Source organism: Lissotriton vulgaris, chromosome 10, assembly GCF_964263255.1.
Source record: "Lissotriton vulgaris chromosome 10, aLisVul1.2, whole genome shotgun sequence".
Lineage (NCBI taxonomy): Eukaryota > Metazoa > Chordata > Amphibia > Caudata > Salamandridae > Lissotriton > Lissotriton vulgaris.
The window spans coordinates 976,996,755-977,018,631 of NC_141698.1; the positions used below are offsets into that span (position 1 = coordinate 976,996,755).

General features: G+C 43.5%; 1 protein-coding gene across 1 annotated transcript in view; it reads right to left on the reverse strand.

Moving 5' to 3' along the window:
- Positions 1–21,220, reverse strand: part of SCIN (scinderin) — a 312,531-nt gene extending 291,311 nt beyond the window's left edge. The window contains exon 1 of the mRNA XM_086941979.1: positions 20,824–21,220. Within this exon, the coding sequence (XP_086798105.1) occupies positions 20,824–21,016 (193 nt within the window). The 5' untranslated portion in view covers positions 21,017–21,220. The remainder of the gene's footprint in view (positions 1–20,823) is intronic.
- Positions 21,221–21,877: the final 657 nt, after the last annotated feature.

The following is a 21,877-nucleotide window of genomic DNA, read 5'->3' on the forward strand; positions in this document are numbered from 1 at the left end:
AAGTTGGCAGTTGGCCTTTGTGTATTCCTCCCAGACAGTGGAACAATAGAGGGACAAGTATTGGCAGGATGGGCCATTCTGACTTGATGGGAGGGGGGGGGGCAGGGCTGCCACCTGTCACACTTGCACTTCAAAGAAATTGCCTCAGCTCACACACAAAGTACTTTCCAATAGCCTATTGCACCCCCTCACCCAGGAACCAGAGCAGGGAGGTAAGAAATCCCAGACATTTCTGAGGGGCAGAAGAGGGAATCCAGAAGTTTCTTTCACTTAAAAGCTGGCACCAGGTATGAAATTAGGAAATTCAGGCACATTCTTCTGTACACTCCTGGACCTGTTGACACTGCAGAATACTACCCTGCTGCTTCAGGCCTGCCCTGCTGTATAAGAAGGAAGACTGGAGCCATTCCCTTAATCACAGAATACTTGAGTAACTCCAAGGACTAGTTAGCTGGCCTCATATTCTGAGCTACAGGGGCACAACAAGTTCTAGAGGCCTCCCTGCAAGCGCCCAGCTAGCCTGCTTCACTGAATCTGCCTAGATCTGCAACTGGACCATCCAAGCCCTGCTGGACTCTGCCGGAGTGAGTACCTGATCCCCAAGAGGTGCATTCCTAGTCATGAACCCTCAATGTGGCATCAGTTGAGCTCCTCCTGGAGGAAAGTGAGAAATCCTGAAGTCTTGGGCACTTCACGACCAAGAAAAGACCTATTCATGCCAAGATCTTCTGTCCATGCTTATGATTGTCAATGCCTTACTCTTCATGATGCAACAACTGCTAGTGATGACCGGCAATGTGAGATCTGCCACTTCATGATACAGCATTGACAGTCTGCGGTGACCGCCAATGTGAACCACCAGTACTGACCATCTGTGACAGACGACAGAATCTTCTCACTACAGAGACAACTATCTGCAACACCCTGTCAGCTCTTCACACTGCAGCGACAACCATCCATGATCCTCTCTCCCTGCTCCTAGTAGCCTTCTCTACTGCGAACTGGACAGTTTGCGCCAGACTTTGAGAAGGTAACTTTTTCAGCGACACTACCCTGGTCCCTTTATCTCACCAACACTTCATTGCTGTCAGCCTGAACTTGTGGCTTTCACCTGATATCGCATGACCAGAAAACCATGAGTGGTGCTTTGTACTTTTAGGTGCTATACTTACCTCAATTCTTTGAACTTTAATATCTCTGGGTCTACTGATTGGATGTTTGCCATTTTGGTGTCAAATAATGTATTAAAGTTTGCTCTATTGTTCTAAATTGATGAGGATTTTTTCTTGTGTTGTGTTTTTACTTTTATACTGTTTAGGTGCTGCATAAATACTTCACACATTGTGTCTAGGTTATGCCTGACTGTTCTTTTGCCAAGCTACCAGAGAGTTAAGCACAGGATAAAATGAGTGACTTTTGTGATTCGCAATGACAAGCATTGATACAGTTACTAGAGAAGGGCTCACCCCACCCCATCAACAAACTACTCAATTTCTCACACCTACTGTAGTAACATGCTTAGACACTGCCATTAAGTCTGACTTTTTTTTCAACTGTTTCTTGGTTGATCAATGGTTGATTTTTGGTTATGTTGTTATATTGATTGCTGAGTGGTTGAATGCTAAAATTAGTCAAAGAGTAGGTGAATGGCTGGATGATTTAGAATTCGAAATTGTTGATTAGGTGTCATTCATACATGTTCTCACTCATTCATCAATACATGTTATTGTGGAAGTTAGAAATTTTTACGTAAAAGTAGCCTAATACGAACATAGAAATGTATTTTAACTTTGACATAGGTAATGCGTGTTCATTTAGTAGTTAGAGAAAAATGAATTTTTCAATTAAATGTACCACACAGAAAATGCTGTTTATTTTTTTAAGAAGCTCCCATTTTATCTTGTTCTTTCACTGTTAGGCCTAAAAATTATTCTTATTCTTTTCTGTCCTTTTAATAATGATGAATGGTTTTCTTTAGATGCTGACTTAGCGTTATAATTGATTTGCAAAAGTTGACATCTTCATCAAATATGCTATTGCTGCAAAATTGTTTTTTATCACCTCTTATCATATGATTTCATTGTTTTTACATAGTTTTCTCTGCCACATGCTTATAATAAACAAATATATTAATGAAAGAATATGCCTCCCATGAGTAAGGGCGGGCAGAGAACTCCGCTCCGCCAGCAGAATGTGAGGAGTTTTGCCTACTCCACCCTCCGCTGAGAACGCAGAGTTTAGGCAAAACTCCGACTCTGCAGCAGAGCGGAGTTAGCCAGCCCCCGTGCTAAAAATGGGCTCAGCACCTCACCCCCATAAAAGATATTTTAAAAAGAATTAAAAAAGAAAATAACACACTTACCTCTACTGCACATGCGCACACAGGTGTGCATGCGCAGTTCTTGCAAGTAGTACGTCTGACATAAGGGTTTGCGGGAGAGAGACGGCGAGGAGACGACACAGTAGATCTAAGTGTTTTTTTCTTTTTAATTATTTTTTAAATATTTTTTATTAGGAGGAGTGGAGGGGGGAGTGGAGCAGAGCGGAGTTCCACTGCGTTTTCTTCCCACCTCTGTGGAACTGCGAGTAGTGGCACTAGGCCATCTCTGCCCGGGGTTAGCTATGAGCTCTGATTTCCATGATCTAAGCTGGACATTCTAGATATTAATGTTTCATTTCATAGAGTAGGCCATTTTTACACAATCAGACACTGAACAGCTCACAGAGTAGGCTTGCTAAAGGTTCTCATGAGAACCTTCCTAGATGTAGCTTTTGTAATATTTTGTAGACATTTTCAAGCAATAACATGTCGAGATGTACGTTTCCCATGGAATTCGAGGAAGAAGATGACAGACCATCGGAAGATTTTTTCCAATTGGCTAGAGGGGAAGTCAGCAGTTCGAGTTTGCAACATGTGTTGTGCTTTTCTATACAGTACATGCTCACAGCTAGAGATTCAATGCATTCTATGCACACTTTCCCTGCCATGCTCCTTAGCACTTTATTGTGCTACCCTTGCCCAGGATTTCTGTAAGCTACTACTAATAGTGATTTTCTTAGATTTCCTTAACCTTTTTGAAGAGACCTCCGATCTTTATGCTAATCACAGCTACTGCTGTGATTATTTCTTATACCTAATTTCCCGGTTATTATGGTAGCTGTTAGGGAACTCGGCTGAGTTTCCAGAACTACTTGTTATGTGGTCATCGACCCTTCATAGCTATTTGCCTTTTCCTAAATGTACTTGATCTTTTCCAAAGGAATTCTTTGTGGGTTCTCATTAGGATAGGTTAGGTCCTTTAGTTTAGGATAGGGACACATTCCTTAATGGAACACACTGTAATTTTGTATGCTGTCTCTAATAAAAAAATTTTTTTTTCTGTAAACTGATTAATTTGACTAACCTGAATAAAAAAATTAAATTAATCTCTTTAATGGGAAATAAAACTTTAAAACGTCATCAAACCTCTCATCATTAACTGAGCATTAAATGGTGGAAGTTGATGATTATTTTAGCAATGTATTCAGGTTGGGCTCGATTCTACCACTGGCAAAGATTCATCGACCAAAAGAAGAAGTACGCATGGAAATTGGAGTTTCCCCTAGTAAGTCTTAAGGCGGAGGTAGATATAAAAATTGTATATGATTTCTACACTTGAATTATCAATCAGTCATCCATTTTTAGTTTAAATGCTGAGTGATAGTTGGAGAATTGCCAATTCCCATAGAAACACGGACAGACAAATACTCCAGACCTGAAACTCCCTGCCACAGCAATCACCATCGCTGCCGCAATCCAGGAAGGACCTCAAGACCTGGCTCTCCAACTGAACCACAGACCCCACCCCCATTAACACCTAGCTACCCTCATGTATGAGTAGTCACGCTCTATAAGATTGCTGATTGATTGATTGATTGATTGATTGATTGATTGATTCTGCACCTTCTTCTTCTCAGGCTGCTCCAGATTTAACTACCATGGTTGACATGTGGAGGTGTGGTGGAGTGTGGCTCAATGGTTAGAGCGGCAGACCCTGATGCAGAGTTCTGGCCCGGGACCAGGGTTCAATTCCCACCTCGGCGGGTCTTGGGCTCAATTTCCTCGGACCTGATAATTCTCGCCTCGGTGCCTATTCTAATCCTGGGCCCCACGCTGCAACTCTGGGCAATAGCTTGCTTAACCTCCACACCGGCCCCAACAGCGCTAGGATGCCTGGTTTCACCCTGGGGGTGCCCAGGAGTGGACACTAAACAGGGAAAGCCAGGAAGGGTTCCACAGCGGTATGAGTAATAGCGCCAGGAAACAGCTTGGTGACAGTGCGCTCTACAAATACCTTGACATTTACATTTACATTTGACATACAGACATGACTCACAGTTTATTCTGTGAGTGTAAAGGCCAGCCTTTCCATACACCCCTCATTGAAGTAGAACTCTGGCCCAATCTAATTAGTTAAATTAGTTTAGGTGGAAATATAAAGTTTAAGAATGTACGAACACTGAGTCGCAGTGAGGAACAGACCAGTTATTATGGACTGCCAACATAGGAGCTGCTCTTTAGCTTGCAAATAATCTGAGCTGAATCATGCCTATGTGGACCTAGCTCTAGTGCTTCCTAAAGTTTGAGTGCTTTATACTCCTTTCCCATGGGTTAGGAATTGGAAAGTCTTGTTTTCATGAATCTCCTGAAAAAGGACCTATTCAGTCTGGCTTTATAAATGGGTTTTCTGGGCTCACAGAGGGCATAATCACAGAATATCACCTATGGGCAGTTAACCTATCTGACGGGATATGACATTCTCTAACATCATGATCGCCAGATTGAACAGCGCTGCTATCTCCTTTGCCTTTGGAATAACCAAAAGATTACATATAGCACACTACAAAACTCCTAAATTAATACATTAATAAATACTGTAAACCTGAGTTAGACTTTAACAGATGTGGTAAGCCATCCCAAATGTGATGGATATCCAGTCCACTTTATTACAAATTCCATAAAATATCATGAACCTATAATAGACAGGTTTAGCAGCCTTCGTTGTGACTAAGTAAACCATCGGCCAACCTCGAAATCAGGTCCTGCTGAAACGGTGCTTGTCCGACCTGCTGCTGGCGTCACTGTCAATTTGGGATGCCAAAAGCAGTCCAAGGAGTCCAGCTGTGTTTCATATGTAAAAAAACGTAAGGCCAGGGCCCTTCTCACGAGTTCACTGCAGCTTGCCCCACCCATTGCCTCTGCCAGAGCAGCCAATGACAGTGCCAGCACAACTACTCATCATCGCACTCCTAGTGTGACAATCCAGACTATTCCAGGCCACGCAAAGCTAGAGGAATAGTGAGGGTGGCAGGTTGTATTCATTTTTAATGTATATTGAATTATTAAAAACTGTTATTGTGCTTATCTTAAAATTAGACAGACAACGCCACCATGTGTTGGACTGACATTAGTGCCAGTGTTGAGAATTAAGTGCCCGCGCAGGGGACCGGGAACCACTGGCTCAAATTAAGCACTGAGTTGTCCAGGGACATAGACACAAAGGGACGTAAGAGGCTTGTAAATCTGCCCCAAAAGAGCTTATTTACAAGTCCCTTGCACCACTTTTGCATCATTTAACATGGGAAAAGTGAAGTACGGGTGGCGTAAGGGGCTTGTAAGTGAGCCCCAAAGTACCCATAATCTCACTATGCCTCTCACCACATACCGTAGGCCGAATTCCTATGAAGTGATCATCTGCAAATTAATTTGAAGTGAGTTGTGGCTCTGTCTTGCAAGCACAACTCCTACCTGTGCCAATTATCGGCTTACTGTTTGCTGTTAATACTCTGGGATCCCACCACCTACTTTCCGTGGCTGCTAGATAGTGTTGGGTAGTGCAGTGATGTTTTCAGTTTAGTCAAGTGTATAAGGAAAGAAAGACATTGAAGAGAAAAATAATTTTATTTTTTTTAAAAGCCACTTAAAATATGCATATTTACTTTCTGCAATCGACTGATAATGCCATGTCGAGCTAGAAAAAATGCACACTTCAGCAATCCACCCAAATGCCATTCACTTAATCGTGCCAATCTTAGTGTGTGGTCTTTCTGCATGCTTAACGCGCAAACGGTTGTCTATTGCCTAATATTCGTAAGTGACCCGAAGACTTGGGGACAAATAACACATGCCGTACTGTTCATCTGTTTGTATGAATCAGCCCCTACGATTTCATATGTTGTACGTTCACTATTCTAGACATCACCTCTGAAGTCATTTTCAGGGGGTCCTGATAAAAAACGTGGAAACAACCCAATAGTTGATCAAATTTTAACGAATCCAGCATAAAACAATGATGCCACTTATTTTATGTGTATTTAAAAAAAAAATTACATGGCAGATTTTGGGCAAGGAAGGAATTTATTGAAGCTCTTTAGATGAGCACCAATTACATTGCACAAGGTAACGTTGTTTTTTTTTTTAGATTAAGTGATGTGTCTAGAATCACAGCATGTTGGACTAATTAAATTCCAAGGAAAATAACAGTAACTTTTTTTTTTAAACAAAAGTATGGTATCTTGCATGCATTTAATTGCATTTCGCATTCAGAGAAACTGCCAAAATATTTGGCTCCCAGTCCATAACGCTGAAGGAGAGCGGGTGGTTTAGAGTCTAGACGATGAGAGGAGCTGGAGTAATGTATTCCAGACCAAACCAATATTTGCAAAGTGGTTTTTAACACTTCCCCTCGTGAGAAAGTAAACTGCACTGCAGCTTCAGGAGAAGGGTTTATCTGCTTTCCTTTGTGCTTACTTTAAAATTCATTGTGTTCACACGCCTTTTATGAATCCACTGTGAGCAGAATGTGTTTGCTATGACGGACTGTGCATGCACTTAAAGCCTCTACATCCTTTAACCCCTTAAGTGCTGATGACGGAACCGCTCCGTCATCAGCTGCGGTGGCGCTGTGCTGATGACGAAGCGGTTCCGTCATGGCCCGCCCGCCGCTCATGCGCGGCGCGAATTCCGCGCCTGCGCTGTGTGTTCTATTGAGTGGGCGAGGCCATGATGGAACCGCTCCGTCATAAGCACAGCGCAACCGACGCTAGTGACGGAGCGGTTCCGTCACCAGCATGCGCCCGCCGCTCTTCCGCCCCGCCCCCTTAGCACTGCGGCGGAATAGCCACCGCAGTGAAGGGGTTAATAGTCTGGTTGTTGTGAATTCAGTCCCACGAACTGCATCTAATCTAACCGCATCGTCCTCCTCCAATCTATGGGGCATATTATCAAGCCCCTTATCGCCGTGTTATCGGCACTTTTCTGCATAAAGCAGCACACATGTAAGTTACAAAATGGCATTTAAGGTTTATGTGCAGAAAGGAACTCCTTCCTGAACATAAACAAACCTCCCTGCTAGCAGACATAGTTGCACTCTGGTGCAAGGGTGTCTGCGCTGGCGATAAGCTGTAAAACCTACCGCCATCGCAGGGGAAAACGCTAGGCTGCACCATATCCTTGGTAATATGGTGCAGCCTAGCGTTTCCGAAGTGGCGAAGAGAGGCGTTAAGCCAAGATGGCTGACGCCTCTCTTCGCCACTCTGTTGATAATATGCCCCTATGTTTTTATTTTTTATCAATCGCAATTCCCCTTTCTAATGAATTCAAGAACTATTTCCATATGCGGGAAAACTACAGATACAGCAAAAATGTACATAAAACATATATCCACAATGAAATTTTCTAGTTAGGAAATGATTGGGGTGTGGGGAGCACACATGAGGCACAGAAGGCACTGTGCATCTGGAGAATCGCACCAGGCTCGCAAAAGCACAGCCTCTGTCCATTTGTCCTAATCAATATTCAAAAGCATAACATATATCTACTCAAAATCCTTCACACCTAAACCCCTCTTCGTTTACCTCCCCGTTCCAGACAGTTATACTTTATGTTGTCAACGCCCCTCAAACCCCACTGAATCTATGTATTCTTGGGTCTCAAAGCCTTTGTTCCAACCTCACCCCAACTTTCTCATGTTTAACCTCATGGTCATGTCCTACTCACACCAGTCGCCATGGGCAGCAAAGAGCACGAGGGCCAAACTCTTTTCAGCATGTAAGGTTCCATGTTATTTTACATTCAGTCATTTGTCATTTATATACTACATATGAAACCAGGATAATAAAACGCAAAACTAGATAATGAAATGAAACTCGTTTTCTGTTCCTGTTGTCCATGCCCTCTGCTTCCTCAGCTATGACTACTGGTGGTGATGTTTATTCCACCAGAAAGAACCCTCAGCAAATTATGTTGAATCATGTGCCCACTCTCAGGACTGCTCCCTCTTTCAAAAAGCAAGCCACCAGCATCTGATGTGTAATTATATGGATAGCTGTCCTGAGGTAAACGAGATTACCGCCGTCCTGTCTGAACAAATATGCACATCTTGCTGTGAACTCTAGGACGCAGAAGCACCCCATGCCAGGTTCCCTAAAAAGAATTTCTGCCTCCATGCTACATGCTGTGACTTCCTAGCCTCCGCAATACTTCATTGGGCAGGACACAGGCCCTGGGAGTCCGCGCTTATTCCCTCTTATCTCCCCCACATCTGTTTAAATCACTTTTGTAAGGACAAGCATTTGCCTTGTACCCTTGCCCCAGGTACCCTTGCCTCAGATGCGAAATCAATGAGGTGGTTGGCACAATAGTGGCCCTTCAGGAGGTGCAGAATTATCTACAGCTGTGCCAGTTGGATCACCCGTGGACAAGCAAACAATTTCTACTCATTCAAAGCTATAACACAGTCGTTTCACAAATGTTATTCCTCTGCCTCTCTGGCTGCACCGCTACTAATGACATGTCTTCCTGGCACACGTACAGCGCAGGACTTCTCTCAATCTCCAAATTCCCATTCTTGAAATTTAAATCTTTCTCTCTAGCCACCCCAATTCTGGCCTAATGCACCCGAATTATTTTTGTTCAATCCACACAAACATTTCCCCAATCTCAACAAACCTTTCCTCACATCCCTAAAATCTGAATGCTGTTCACTTATTACTCCATACTGGTGTACGAGCAGTCGCTGACCCACAAGTCTTAAAAATTCTACATCTCCTGTAGAGACAACAGAAGGCACAAGCCCTCCTCATGGATCTATCCCAAAGTATATTTATGCCTTGTCATCCCGTGTTCTAGTTCAAGTCCATGTAAACCGTAACCACATCTCTCCTTACTCCATCCTCAATTCCAGTTCTGTTCATCTTCCCTACTAACCCTTAAACCTTAATGGTCTCAAAAATATTGCAATAAATGTTCTTTTCACCATACTGGCATTGCATCTACATAACACATCAGTTAAACTCTTTGAAGACATCAACGGTCACTCATAAATCACCTGCATCCTGTCATCCTTATTCTTATCCCTTTCTCTGGATCAGCCTCCTACAACGTATTTCTCCCATACACCTTTCATGAAGCCAGAACTATGACTCACAAAAAACTTCCTTGCCCAAAAGATGCAACAAACGCATAATTATATGTTAACATGATTTTTTCTGGCTTCTCAAATACAAAGGGCCTAATTACGATGTTGCGTGGACTTACGTCTGCCCAACACTGTTGCAGTCTTGGGACCACCAACCTTGAGTCCGTGGTTCCAACACCGCAATTACAAAGCAACGGCACATGGTGCAGTTCAATACTTCCATTTGTCTATGGGAGCTTGTGCCGCGGCCATAAACCGGCTCTAGCACAAGCTCCCATAGACAAATTGGAGAATCTGTTCATGTCTGCGGTGCCTGCCACATGGTGCAGGAATTAACAGGGAGTACCTAGGCCCACAACCAGAGGCCACAGGGTGAAGGGGAACCTGCTATTGGCCCCCAATGTCACTTTCCAACAGGCTTTCTATGTCAGAAAGCCCGACATGGAGAGCCTGTTGAAAACCGACATCGTAATCCTTACGGTGGAATACCATCAATAGGGATTAGGGGCAGGCCTCCGACTGGCCAACGTGCTCTATGAGCCCGTAGGAATCCAGCCAGAATGACCAACCAGTTTCACTTCCGATCTCCTGCATCGTAATGATGCGGTCAAAACTGAAATTGCGATGATACTTTGAAAGCCTCCGACCAGTGGTTGGAGGCTTTCTGACACTCTTCGTAATCAGGCCCAAAGTGTGTCCCTGAAAAGATCCTTTGTACTAGGCATTATACATAAAATGCTGTATAAATAAAAAAGCAATGGCAAAGCCAGCATGCCTAGCTTTTCTAAAACATGCACTGGGAAAGCATATTGACTGACTTTTTGTTAAAGGAAGTGTTTGGTAATGGGAGAAATTTTGGGTGGTCCCAATTGTCCAGAAAGAAAAGACTATGATAAAGCAACCGCTTGGTCTACAACATTATTGGAGCTGCAAGTGGGGCCTCTTCGCTAAATAATCTGCATTAACAGAGTTAAACTGTACCCAAAAATGAGAGTATTTAAAAAGGAGTTAGAAGATGTAGGTTGTGTTTTAAGCCATGACAAGCCTTTCGTCAAAACATAAACAGAAAAATATTACATACTAGCAGTCCGTCCCGACGTTGTCTGGAAGCAATTAGGCTTCAGGGCCCCCACCCGCCCCGACGTTGTCCGTGGGTCCCCCGGAGCCTTCCTCCATATATTGCAGTATTATACCTCTATGTTTACTTTGTATGCTTTTGTAACCTGCACACGTCACTTTTTCCTCCTGTAATGCAGTATTATACCTCTATGTTTACTTTGTATGCTTTTGTAACATGCACACGTAACTTTTTCCTCCTGTAATGCACCATTTGGCTCACTTTTGTAATGCACCCTTTGCTTCCTCTTGCTCACGATGTACGCTTTTGTAACCTGCACACGTAACTTTTTCCTCCTGTAATGCACCGTTTGGCTCACTTTTGTAATGCTCCGTTTGCTTCCTCTTGCTCACGATGTATGCTTTTGTAACCTGCACACGTAACTTTTTCCTCCTGTAATGCACCGTTTTGCTCACTTTTGTAATGCTCCGTTTGCTTCCTCTTGTTCACGATTGTCATTTTTGCTACATTTTTCAGCCGCTCACCGCTCCTAAATAAATAAATAAATAACCTACCTCATCCGCTGCTCACCGCTCCTCCCCGCCTGTCTGCCGCTCCGCACCGCCTGTCCGCCGCTCCTCACCGCTCCTCCCCGCGCCATGTCCGCCGTCCTCCTCGCACTCCTGGACGCCGTTCATCCCGCCGCTCCTCACGTCAGCACGCACGTTGCGGCCGGTGCTTCTTCCAAGGGACTACTTTTTTTGGTTAATTTTTTAAATAACGTATATTTATTAAGTTTATATAGCCTATGTTCATCTGGACACCCTCACGATTACAACGATGCATCGGGTGTGTGGATTGGCGCTGTGATTCCAGAGTTTACCCGCCTCAAAGGTTCAAAGTTCTTCCTTTATAAGGGTAGTATAGATTCGATACTTTTGACTTTTTACTAGTGTTTTTTGGCAGCTATAGAAAGGTTGTGGTGGTTCACATCTTTACTTAAATTGGTAATTATTATTAAAGCAAAGTAAATAATGAACTTCTAAGGGTTATTAGTAATCAGCCGTAGCTTGCCAAAAGGCATGCTTCCTAAAAAAAACTGCAATTAAAATAGCATTGTCTCAATATAGTAAATACATCAAAGAACACACACTGACTCTGAATACCAAGCTATGTCATGTTGCATCTGCAGTGTAACAAAAGGACTGCATGAGTAACACTGCCAAGAAGAACACAAATGGTAGTGTAGTCATCCTCTAAATAGCATTGCCATGAAGCAAAGCCTATCTAAGCAATGGCAACTGCTGAAAACTATGAAAGAGACTGGCTCATGTGGGCGGAGCTATGCCCATTCTCACTGTACTACTTCAAACATAAATTTTAAAGTTTTGGTAATTTGAGGTCTCCCAGACAAGTAAAGCTGTGTCTAAAGAAAACTAAAATTGAAATGAGAGTATAATATAATATGAGAAACAACATCAGTTGGGTGTGTCACAAAAATGTGATCGACAGAATATAATCTGACATAAATAGTGTGTCTTGAATATCACATTTATAAATATGTCACTCACTCACCCACCTATACAGTTATACATACATCAACTCACTTATTCATACACATATTAACACATACTTACTCACCTATACAGCCACTGACACAAGTACACACATACAGCCACTCTCACAATTACTCACTCACACATATGGTCACGTATATACTACAACACTCTCCTATACTCCTATACTGCCTTTCCCTTCCAGTTACTCTCCCATATACCACTGACATCCATTCACTCACTGACACTGCCATACGGACACCCACTCACCCATACAGCCCCTTCTCATCCACTCCGGCTGGGGGTGTCACAACGGGAGAGGTGGGCTCCTCACCTGGGCACCACGAGCCCGATTGAGGTTTCGCTGGGCGACCCCTGGAAAAGCAAATCGAGGACCCGCTTCACAACAGGTTGCCGCGGTGTCTCCTCGAGAGGCGGTCAAGATGCCCAGCGTCGGCGGGAATGCTGCGACCCTCTCCCGGAAATCTTCGGCGCAGGTAACCCCAGAGTCACAAAACTTGTTTCTCAGTGATTGCAGTTTGTGTTATTCCTGTGGCGTGCTGCAGCGAGAGGTGGATGGAAGGGTTATCCGGGGATACATACCAATTTTGGTGATCCCCAACCAGGTAGCTTCGAGGAAGAGCTCCTACCTGGTGGCCATCTTGGTGATATCCTATGGGAATTACATTACAAACCCAACCTTATTCTGCGCCCCAAATTTTCAGTCCCCACTCCACGGATCACCTGCAAACTTTCCCAATCAATAGTTCCCACTGTGATACTTTTTTGGGAAAATTTCATGCAGATTAGTCAAACAACGCCTAAGTTATAGCCAGGTTAAAAAATGCTTTCCTATGGAGAATAGGTTCTAGCTATAACTACCTACTGGCAACCGCCAGTATGACATGCAGTCCCTTAAAATAAGACCTGACGCATTTATCAAGTTTTCAAGTTCACTCTACCCTTATGGTCTGTACTGTAAGCAATTGCCATTAATATCTTCTCTACGTGCCTCTGTGTCACCTGCATGGACAATACCTGTGTAATGTCAGCTAGTCACTAAACTTTCAGATATGGATCCTCCACTACATGCGTAGTATTTGAACCAACTAGAACCCATAGAAGACCAACCACTGTGCATGAGTTAGCACACTAGCCACCATGTTCTCTATAACAAAAAGTGTTGCGCTGTAAACAGTAGGAACCACTTCATACAAATCAATACACATTTCCCCAAAAGCCACACAATGTAAGAGTCCCTGCAATTGATTTGCTGTCCACAACAAATAACATCCACTGCATTGCAAACATCCCAAAATACAAGTGAACAACCACTAGGAAATCAAAAAATTATGTTGTGACAATGTGCCAACTGATCTGCAACCCATCTAGGACCTCGTGACTCTTCTGGAAATATTTCCAGCTGCCATTAAGCTGTAGATTCTGGTAGTCACCTTGACACACCACTGCATATTTCTAAATAACCTTCAAGATGCCCACACCCTGTCACACCTTTTGTTATGTCCTCTCTGGGCAATCTGGCTGTCACGTTCATTTAATGTCAAGTAGCATGTTTAGTGAAAGTATTTGGGTGAAGTTGTATTTTTTGAGTATAGATACAACAGATTTTCTTCTTGCTTCAGAATGAATAATAGTCTTACGAAATATATGCTGAGTAAAGCATATACACATGTGGAAGATCAACAGAATCGAGAATATTTGTGTAGGTTTAATTACTTTTCCTTCTTTTCTAGTACGAGCATTATAATAACCCATAGCGTATGCCAAGAAGTATCCCCCAATTTTCAATATTCTGAAATTGTTAATGTAAGATCCCATGGTGATGCAGGATTTTAGCCTATTCTTGGGGAATTTCACTGAAATGTAACACCTAAAAAAAACAGGGAGTTACTGTGTAAAATATGTGATGTGTTGAACACACTGATTTTGAAACCACAGGCGTCATAAAGTTAGCCAAAGTAATGATGGACTGATCTACTCCAACCAAGTAGATGAACTTGTGGTAAATCCTAAACTAGCAACAGTTTCATACAGCATTACGGATAGAATGAAATGTTAGCTTCTGGTACTCGATTAGGTGATGCCAGAAGCGTCAAAATGTATTCTAGCATCTAATAGCAGAGACACCCATGAAAGACAGAGCCCATGTGTGTATCCATTGATACGCTGGAATCAACTATCATGACCACCCTTCTAACTGATGTGAATGGAAGAGGTCCTTAAGGCCCAGCTGTTCAGACCAGAGATGGACAGAGGAATTAATGAAGTGGGGTTCGATTTTGTCAGCACACACCCAGTCTTGATGAGGTTTAAGTTGGCTTGCACCCAATTTCGCCTTAATGCTAGAAATAATTTGAGAATCAGCTGCATGCACAAAAGTGGACATTTAAGTTCAATGTAAGGTCTTAGCCTAGCTCTGCAAGTAATAGCTAAAAGGAAGCTCATATGACTCATACTATGGTAATGCCACTGATCGAGCATGAATCTATAAATACAATTTGACACATCTCAAGGCTATAAAGTGAACTCCAGTCCAACCTAGGAGACTAAAGAGGACTGAATGATTAACAATGTCAAATGCAGCTGATCGAACAATCAAACTAGGAGGACCAACAGCACCACAATATACAATACACTGTAAATAGTCTACAGTAGACAGTCGTAGGTGCTGTGGTTTTAAATGCAAAAGTCACTCCACCCAATAGTGACTGCAAACAGCTCAATATCCATTTTGTTCATTCTACTACCTCCCCACCAAACCTTGAAGTGCCCTGTAGAGTTTGGAGGATAGTCTTGTTGGAATTAAATTCTAAGCACAAAAACACTTATGCTTCTCAGCCCACATGTGTATAGCACTGTCTGTGAAAATCTTAAACGCTTAATTGTCCTCGTGCAAATTGAACCATGCAGACAACTTCCCTTTCCTAACTTGTGTATTTTCTTTGTAAATTTTTAAAACAATGAATAATCTAATATTTTGTGCTGGGGGTCTAAAGGCTGAAATTACAAGACCAGGGTGCTGCATTACCTGGTCACACATTGCAATGAACAGTGAATGGTGGACTTTAATTAATACCTCTCATGTATCCTGACACCAAAGGATCAACATCAATAAATAGGGATTTACACGCCTTATCTCAGGAACATGTACAGTTGGGCAGTGTGGTCTTCAGACAACAGATCAAGTAATGCTCTTGGGCACTCTGCCAGGTCTTATGGCATTTTTTTTCATTTCAAAAGAATTTTATTCTTATAAAGAAGCAAATGAAGATACAGAATACAAGTATAAGTGATACAATTGATAACAGATAAAAAGCAATCAGAAGCTGAAATTCAAAAATGAGTCGTAGCAAATACATCCATAAACAAAAGTAGTCTGCCACAAACAGAAAAATGAATTAATTAAGATAAAGTAAGTAGCTTAGGCAGAGTCCACAATCAAGAGTATCACTATCAGCTGGTATAATCAGGGGAAGAGAGGAAAGGAAAGAAGAAAGAAGAAAGAGAAAAAGAGGGAAAAGATGGAAAAAGGAGAGAAGACAGAGAAGGAGGAGAAGAAAGAAGGAGAGAAGGATTTCCAACGAACTAACCCGACAAACAAGACACCGTTCAACCAGACAAATCGAAGGGATATTGGTCAACCAACCCCTTTGATGACAAATCCATATAGTTATCCAGAGCATTCCAAACCCCACTAGCAATAGATGGAGAGAGGTGAGCATGATCGACCGAGGTATGAGCACTTCGTAAAAAGGAAACCCAAGCCCACCAAGTATGATAAGAAACAGAGGAAAAGGATTTCCATTCCATAAGAATTACTTTCACTGCAATAGTCAATAGGGGATCCAACAGCTGTAATTCCATGGGATCCAAGGGGAGAGGGACTGGGGCAGCTAATGGACCTAATAGAATTAACGGGAAAGAGAGTTGGAACTTAATATCAAAGATGAGCATGAGGTGTTTGTGAATGAGGTTCCAAAAGGGTTGGAGGAAGGAGCATTCAGAAAACATATGCAGAAAGTCACCTGTCAATAAGCCACAGCTCCAACATAGGTTATCTTCTTTAAGATTGAGCGAATGTAAACGAACAGGAGTCCAATGAAGAAGGTTGACGGAGAAAAATTTAGATTGCATTAACGATGGGGCGATTTTATTGCGAAGAGAAAGTTTACCAATCCTCTGCCAGGTGTCTGAAGAAATATGGTCAGTAACACCATGATCAAAATGGTGCAACCATTTTTGTTGAGCAACCGTATGAGTAGGTAATCAAACAGTTGATAAAAATGTATAGATTTTAGAGGCTACGTGACCAGATTTAGTCCATATTTGAAAGAGAGTAATCGTAGGAGAAGTAGGATGAAAACGCACCTTAGCAAGTGCTACTTTGATTTTGAGAAAAGTATAAAAATCCAAATTAGTTAAAGAAGGTTGTTGAGCTAAGGAGGAAAAAGGAAGTGGCTCATTATTAGAACCAGGTCTTATGGCATAATGAAAAAGTTCATTTAGAGCTCCCTGTACAACTTAGGGGCATCTGTGCGCATTCTTTTTTGAAGAATAAGCTTTACAGCACACCACTTTTTCCACATTTGATACAAACATATTGTGGTGAACATTATCCACCATCACCTTCCAACAATGATTATACGGGACTATTGGATTAAATTGGACACGTTTGTGAATCATTGTAGCTAACAGCAGCAATTATCTTTACCTGATGCAAACCTTAAATATGTGACATTTTGTCACCTATTGTTCCAAATGCTGGCAGAGGACACACCTGGTCCATATACCTAAACTGGGATGCAGTATGTGAAACACTTTCAGAAAATGCTCCATGTTTCTCAATCACCTGAGCTATAAGTGGGACAGGTTTATCAAATCTGAACTTTGAAGCAGGTCCCTACAGGTCTCTATATTCATGTCCTTAACTAAACTGGCAAAGCATATTGATGTCTCCAAACCGAGTGTAAAACCCTTAGACAAAGCACAAGTCCTATAAAAAGTAGTGGGGGGACTGACCAACTAAGACAATATGCAAATGACCTCATGACATCACGACGTAACGCTATAAGAGAAATAAAATAGTGCTATTTAAATTATTTGTGTAGATACTGGAAATGACTAACCCATCTGACAGTCTTACAGTGTCTGCATTTATATACAGGGAAAGAACAAAGGCAAAGGCATGCCTCTCTTAAGTACCTGCGAAGAGAAGGCAAGCTGTGTGCCTTTGTTTCCCTCTGTGGCATTTACATTTAAATGCAAGGTTCCAGGCGGCCCCCAGTCAGCATATACAAACAAAAGGAGGCCGGAACGCCCCTTAACGTCGGCCCAGCTGGAGGTGAAAAAAGGCTCCCTCGCTGCCTGCACGTTGCTGCTCGGAATGGAAAGCAGACAACTTGCAGGTGCTGCTGAACATGTCACGGTGCCTGAAAATTATACCGGGACAAGTTTAGCATATTTCTGTGGAGCTCAACTTCTTGGCAGGGGGGACGGCGTCCACCCTGTGAAAAGAGTGGGGGGACACCCTGTCCATGAGTATAACTCCGACTCGAGCCCTGCCCTTGGGGTATTCCATGCCAACGATGGAACCCCTGTTTACATTTCACATGAGCCCCTAAACCTTGCACTCCCGAAGAGTATTGGCTTATTTCAACATGTTGTTTCTGTATTTGTATGCAACACATCACTCTTGTACAGTGCACCCTTTGAACTGAGTTCCCACTAAGTATCAGGGAGTTCAGGTTGTGTGTGATTGTTTATGACCGCACACAATTGAGAGCTCTGAAGTTGCGGCAGAAGGCTGTGTGAGCTTCTCATAGAGCCTCTCAGTGGGTCATACATGTGTGCAGACTGGATGCACATTCAATCCTTGGCCTCTCAACAGAGTATACAGAGAAATGGTTGCATACGTGCCAACAATAATTACAGGAAAATGTGAGAAACAGGTGGAGGATTTCAGAAAGAAGGGGTGAGGAATGGGGTGAACATGTATAACAAAATGAGAGACTGCAGAACAAAGTTGTGTGTAGGGGAGAAGAGAGTTTCGGAGACACTCAGAAGGTGGTTGAAGCTTTTATTCGATATGCAAGATATCTTGAAAGCACCTGACACTCAGAAGGATACTTACTACGCATTCTACAGACCTTCATAATGTTTAATTCACAGACTCTGATTACCAGAAAGAAAACTTCCTGAGTACAATTATTCTCAATAAAAGTATTGTTATTCATTTATCCGACACAGCTGACTATCGCTGACAAATCCCTTAGGTGTTACTTATCTTAGGTACATGCATTTGTTTTTGTGCGACGTCTGGAAGCAATAACATTACATTCACATAAGGCAGCCAAATACTGATCAGGTGGCACTGTGTGAAGTACGAATATTATTACACGGGTTTCAAGCCATGCTATTAGACCTCGTCTCTTGGACAGGATTCCCAGTTCCTCCTTTGGCCACACCCCTTTTAAAGCCACTCCCCTAAACACACACACGCGCCTTTTTCATCCACTTACGGCACTACCCTATCGCCCTGGAGAGACGCAGGAAAGAATGAATGGTGATTGCGTGCTGCAAGTTTGCCCGAGTCAGGCGACCGTGACTCTGGTGTGTGTTTAAAGTCTCACTCTGGCCTCCCCAGCATGTGATCCTGACCCCGGGCCTGTGCCTGGGTAACCCCGCTGAACACATACTTGTGTTCTGCAGAGAGCAGGTTCTACCTGCCGAAGTGAGAGAGAGCAGCGAGCCACGCAGGGCGTGTGCTCACATCTGTCTGACACTGACAGCTCTTCCCGGCACCGCTGCCCGCAGCCTCCGCCTCGTCCCTGAAGACAGCGGCTGGAGGCGGGGCGGAGGCCGCTGAATGACATGTTAATGTCTGCTGAAACAAGCATTCATGTTAATGCTGGGGCTTAAAGCAAGGCATTACTACATTCAATCTGAAGAAATCAACCTGGGAGAAACCACGATTCCCCATTTTATGTGACTCCGCCCTGGGTGGGGAGGGAAACTGTCTGTGACAACAGACGGCGGAAGACAGGGGTGGGGTGTGTGTGTGTGTATCAGGGACATCTTAGGGATTTTGGGGGCCGATGCTGATTGTATTTTGGGGGCCCCTGTTCAAAACAGTTCTGAATTTATGACCCAGTTTCAGCTCCTTCATGCCCTCTTTGGCCAGGTCACTGACAGTGCACAGGCACAGTCGTTCACATTCTAAAGTTGTTACATCTAATATTCATGGAAAGTGATGTGTGTTTGTAATATTGTAATACAATAGCAGCTCACCAAAACTACAAATATTCTCTGTGACATTCTCTTATTTTGTATGTATGAGCATGTTTTTGTCTAAAAATATTTACTTATGGATGTTGCATGAAACATAAAAAACAGTATTTCTCTCAAAATTTCAGAAAAAGATTTTCACACATCACTCGCATCAAAAATAAATGAATGAGAAACAGTATTTAAAATAATCTATTGAAGAAGTATTCAAGGTCATCAAGGCAAGCACTACAGAACAGAGCTGGCCCTATCAGAGGGAGTCCTGAAAGGCTGGTGCCCTGGGCCAGAGCCCACTTTGCCCATGCCTTAAGACTTCTGTATGTGGGGGGGGGGGGGGGGGCAGAGAGGACGAAGTGCAGCCATCCCTGCAGAGTCCAACACTAGAAGTGGCAGCTACGCCGCACGCGTTGATCAACAAAGTGTGACCTGGTGGGTGTGAAGCTCACACACAGCCAGGCGTCTGCGAGGTGTGATCCTGGGCAGAAAGCTCTTTGGACCACAGCGTGCAGACTCGGGACTTTAGACCCTCTGCGTTTTATGACTGCTGTTTCTTAGCACCCGCCGCACCCTCGGCCTTACTGCTGTCAGCGAGAGACAGCAAAGTGACACATGTTCGATTATTGATGTAATGAATGCACGGAAGGGGACGTCGACCTGTCAGGCAGCTGTTTAAAGGTGCAACAGATGTGAGCGAACACGCCATGTACATGTTGAGTAGACATTAAATGCACCGATGCACGACACTCTCTCTCTCTTTCTCTCTCTCAGCAACCCATGCGAGTATGCTACTCCTGCTTTGCAGTCAAGTTGTAGTACAATGTGTTGTAAGTGGTTAGAAAAGCAACCCTATCCAAAGAAGTAGGGTACCTGCGCTACACCCATCTCCAAGTAAAGCCAGACCCTAGATTCTCAGCCGAAGTCTTTAGTTCCCCGAAAAGCCTTCTTGCTCAGAAAAGCGCTAGCATTACTCTAAAGTACGTGCCCCCAGCAAAAATGACGCGCGGAGCCGGCCTGCAAATTTCTCACCATCTACCGTACGAGATGAAACGGGCCGGGTACCCTTTAATGATTCTTCTCTCGTTGCTGCATGATAGTAGTAGTGACTACATTAAAAGGAAACTGACTGCAGCAAAAAAAGCCAAATGTTTTCAAGAGAAAGAATCATTGCATCAGAGCTGCAAAAGGACCGCACGTCAGCAAACCTGTCAGTCAACCTTGGCTTGCTGCATTTTGAAGTGCATTCGTGCACTTGCTTATCTGGCTCGTACGAGTTTTTTTAATGATGCTGGGCAGGCTCGCGCCTCCATTTCCAGCCACAACCGGTGCTTCTCTGTGGCCTCTGCGTGTCTCCCTGTCTGCGAAGACACTCTCCGAATCTTAGCTAAAGTTTCCCAAAGTTTGCCTTCTTTCTTCACTGCTCAACATAAAAGCCGCGCCTGGTACTCACCCAGCCAGTAGTGCAGGTCGTACGAGGTGGAGTTTTGCCTGATGACCGTGTGCAGCACCAGGTACGCGTCCCCCACATAGAAAGCGCCGTGAAGACTCCCCGGCACTGGAACTAGGTCCATTTTCTCGATCCTCCAGATCTGCAGCCCGGCTTTCTTGCCAGCTGAGGCGAACTCTTTGTGATCGAGCACCATGTTTGCAAAAGCCTCCTTGAATCTCGGACAGAGGGAAGGGGGCCGCTTAGATCCGTCGCCTCCTTCCACTTCGCAGCAAGAACTGAACTGCAGAAATGCCAGATTCTGCAAGAACTGCCCAGCTTTATACTAGAGCCGCCTGGGATGGAAGTAATGCCGAGGAGGCGTGTCCTGAATCCACACACACATCAGCCAGCAAAGTACACAGACGGGGAGCGCGCACACCCACTTGTGGTAAATCACACATGACTGCATCCTTTCACTCCCGTGCTCAGCAGCTCAGCGCGGCCCTGCAGCAGGGTGGTTCATTTAATTTATTAATTTATTTACTTAATGCAGTTTTATATAGCGCAGACTTTACCCAAAGATGTCAGAGCGCTTTACAATAGAACCAAGTAAGTTACATAAGGAGAATAACACATTAACAAGTTACAAACACAATCAGGATAATTAAAATGGTAAAGATAAAATAAGAGGGGCAAGAATTTGTTTAATACAGGTAAAGTAGACATATATTTACAGCGTTGCGTCAAATGAATGCCAAGCAGCCTTGAGGGTCAACAGACAGAGTTGAATTATGCCTGGAAGTGTCTTATGAAGAGAAGATATTTAAGATCTGTTTTGAATGTCCTGGTAGAGGCTGTGGTTCGGAGGGTTGGAAGAAGTGAGTTACAGATTCTAGCCGCATTGCCTGAGAAGGATTGAGTCATGCATCTTTCCCTTTTGAAAGTAGGGGTCTCGAGCAGTAGCTTTTCAGCATTGCGTGACGGTCTAGAGACGCCGGAGATTTTTAGTTTATTCGCCAGATAGCGAGGTATTGTGTTTTTATCTAGGAACCTGAATCAATACTGCTATTTTATG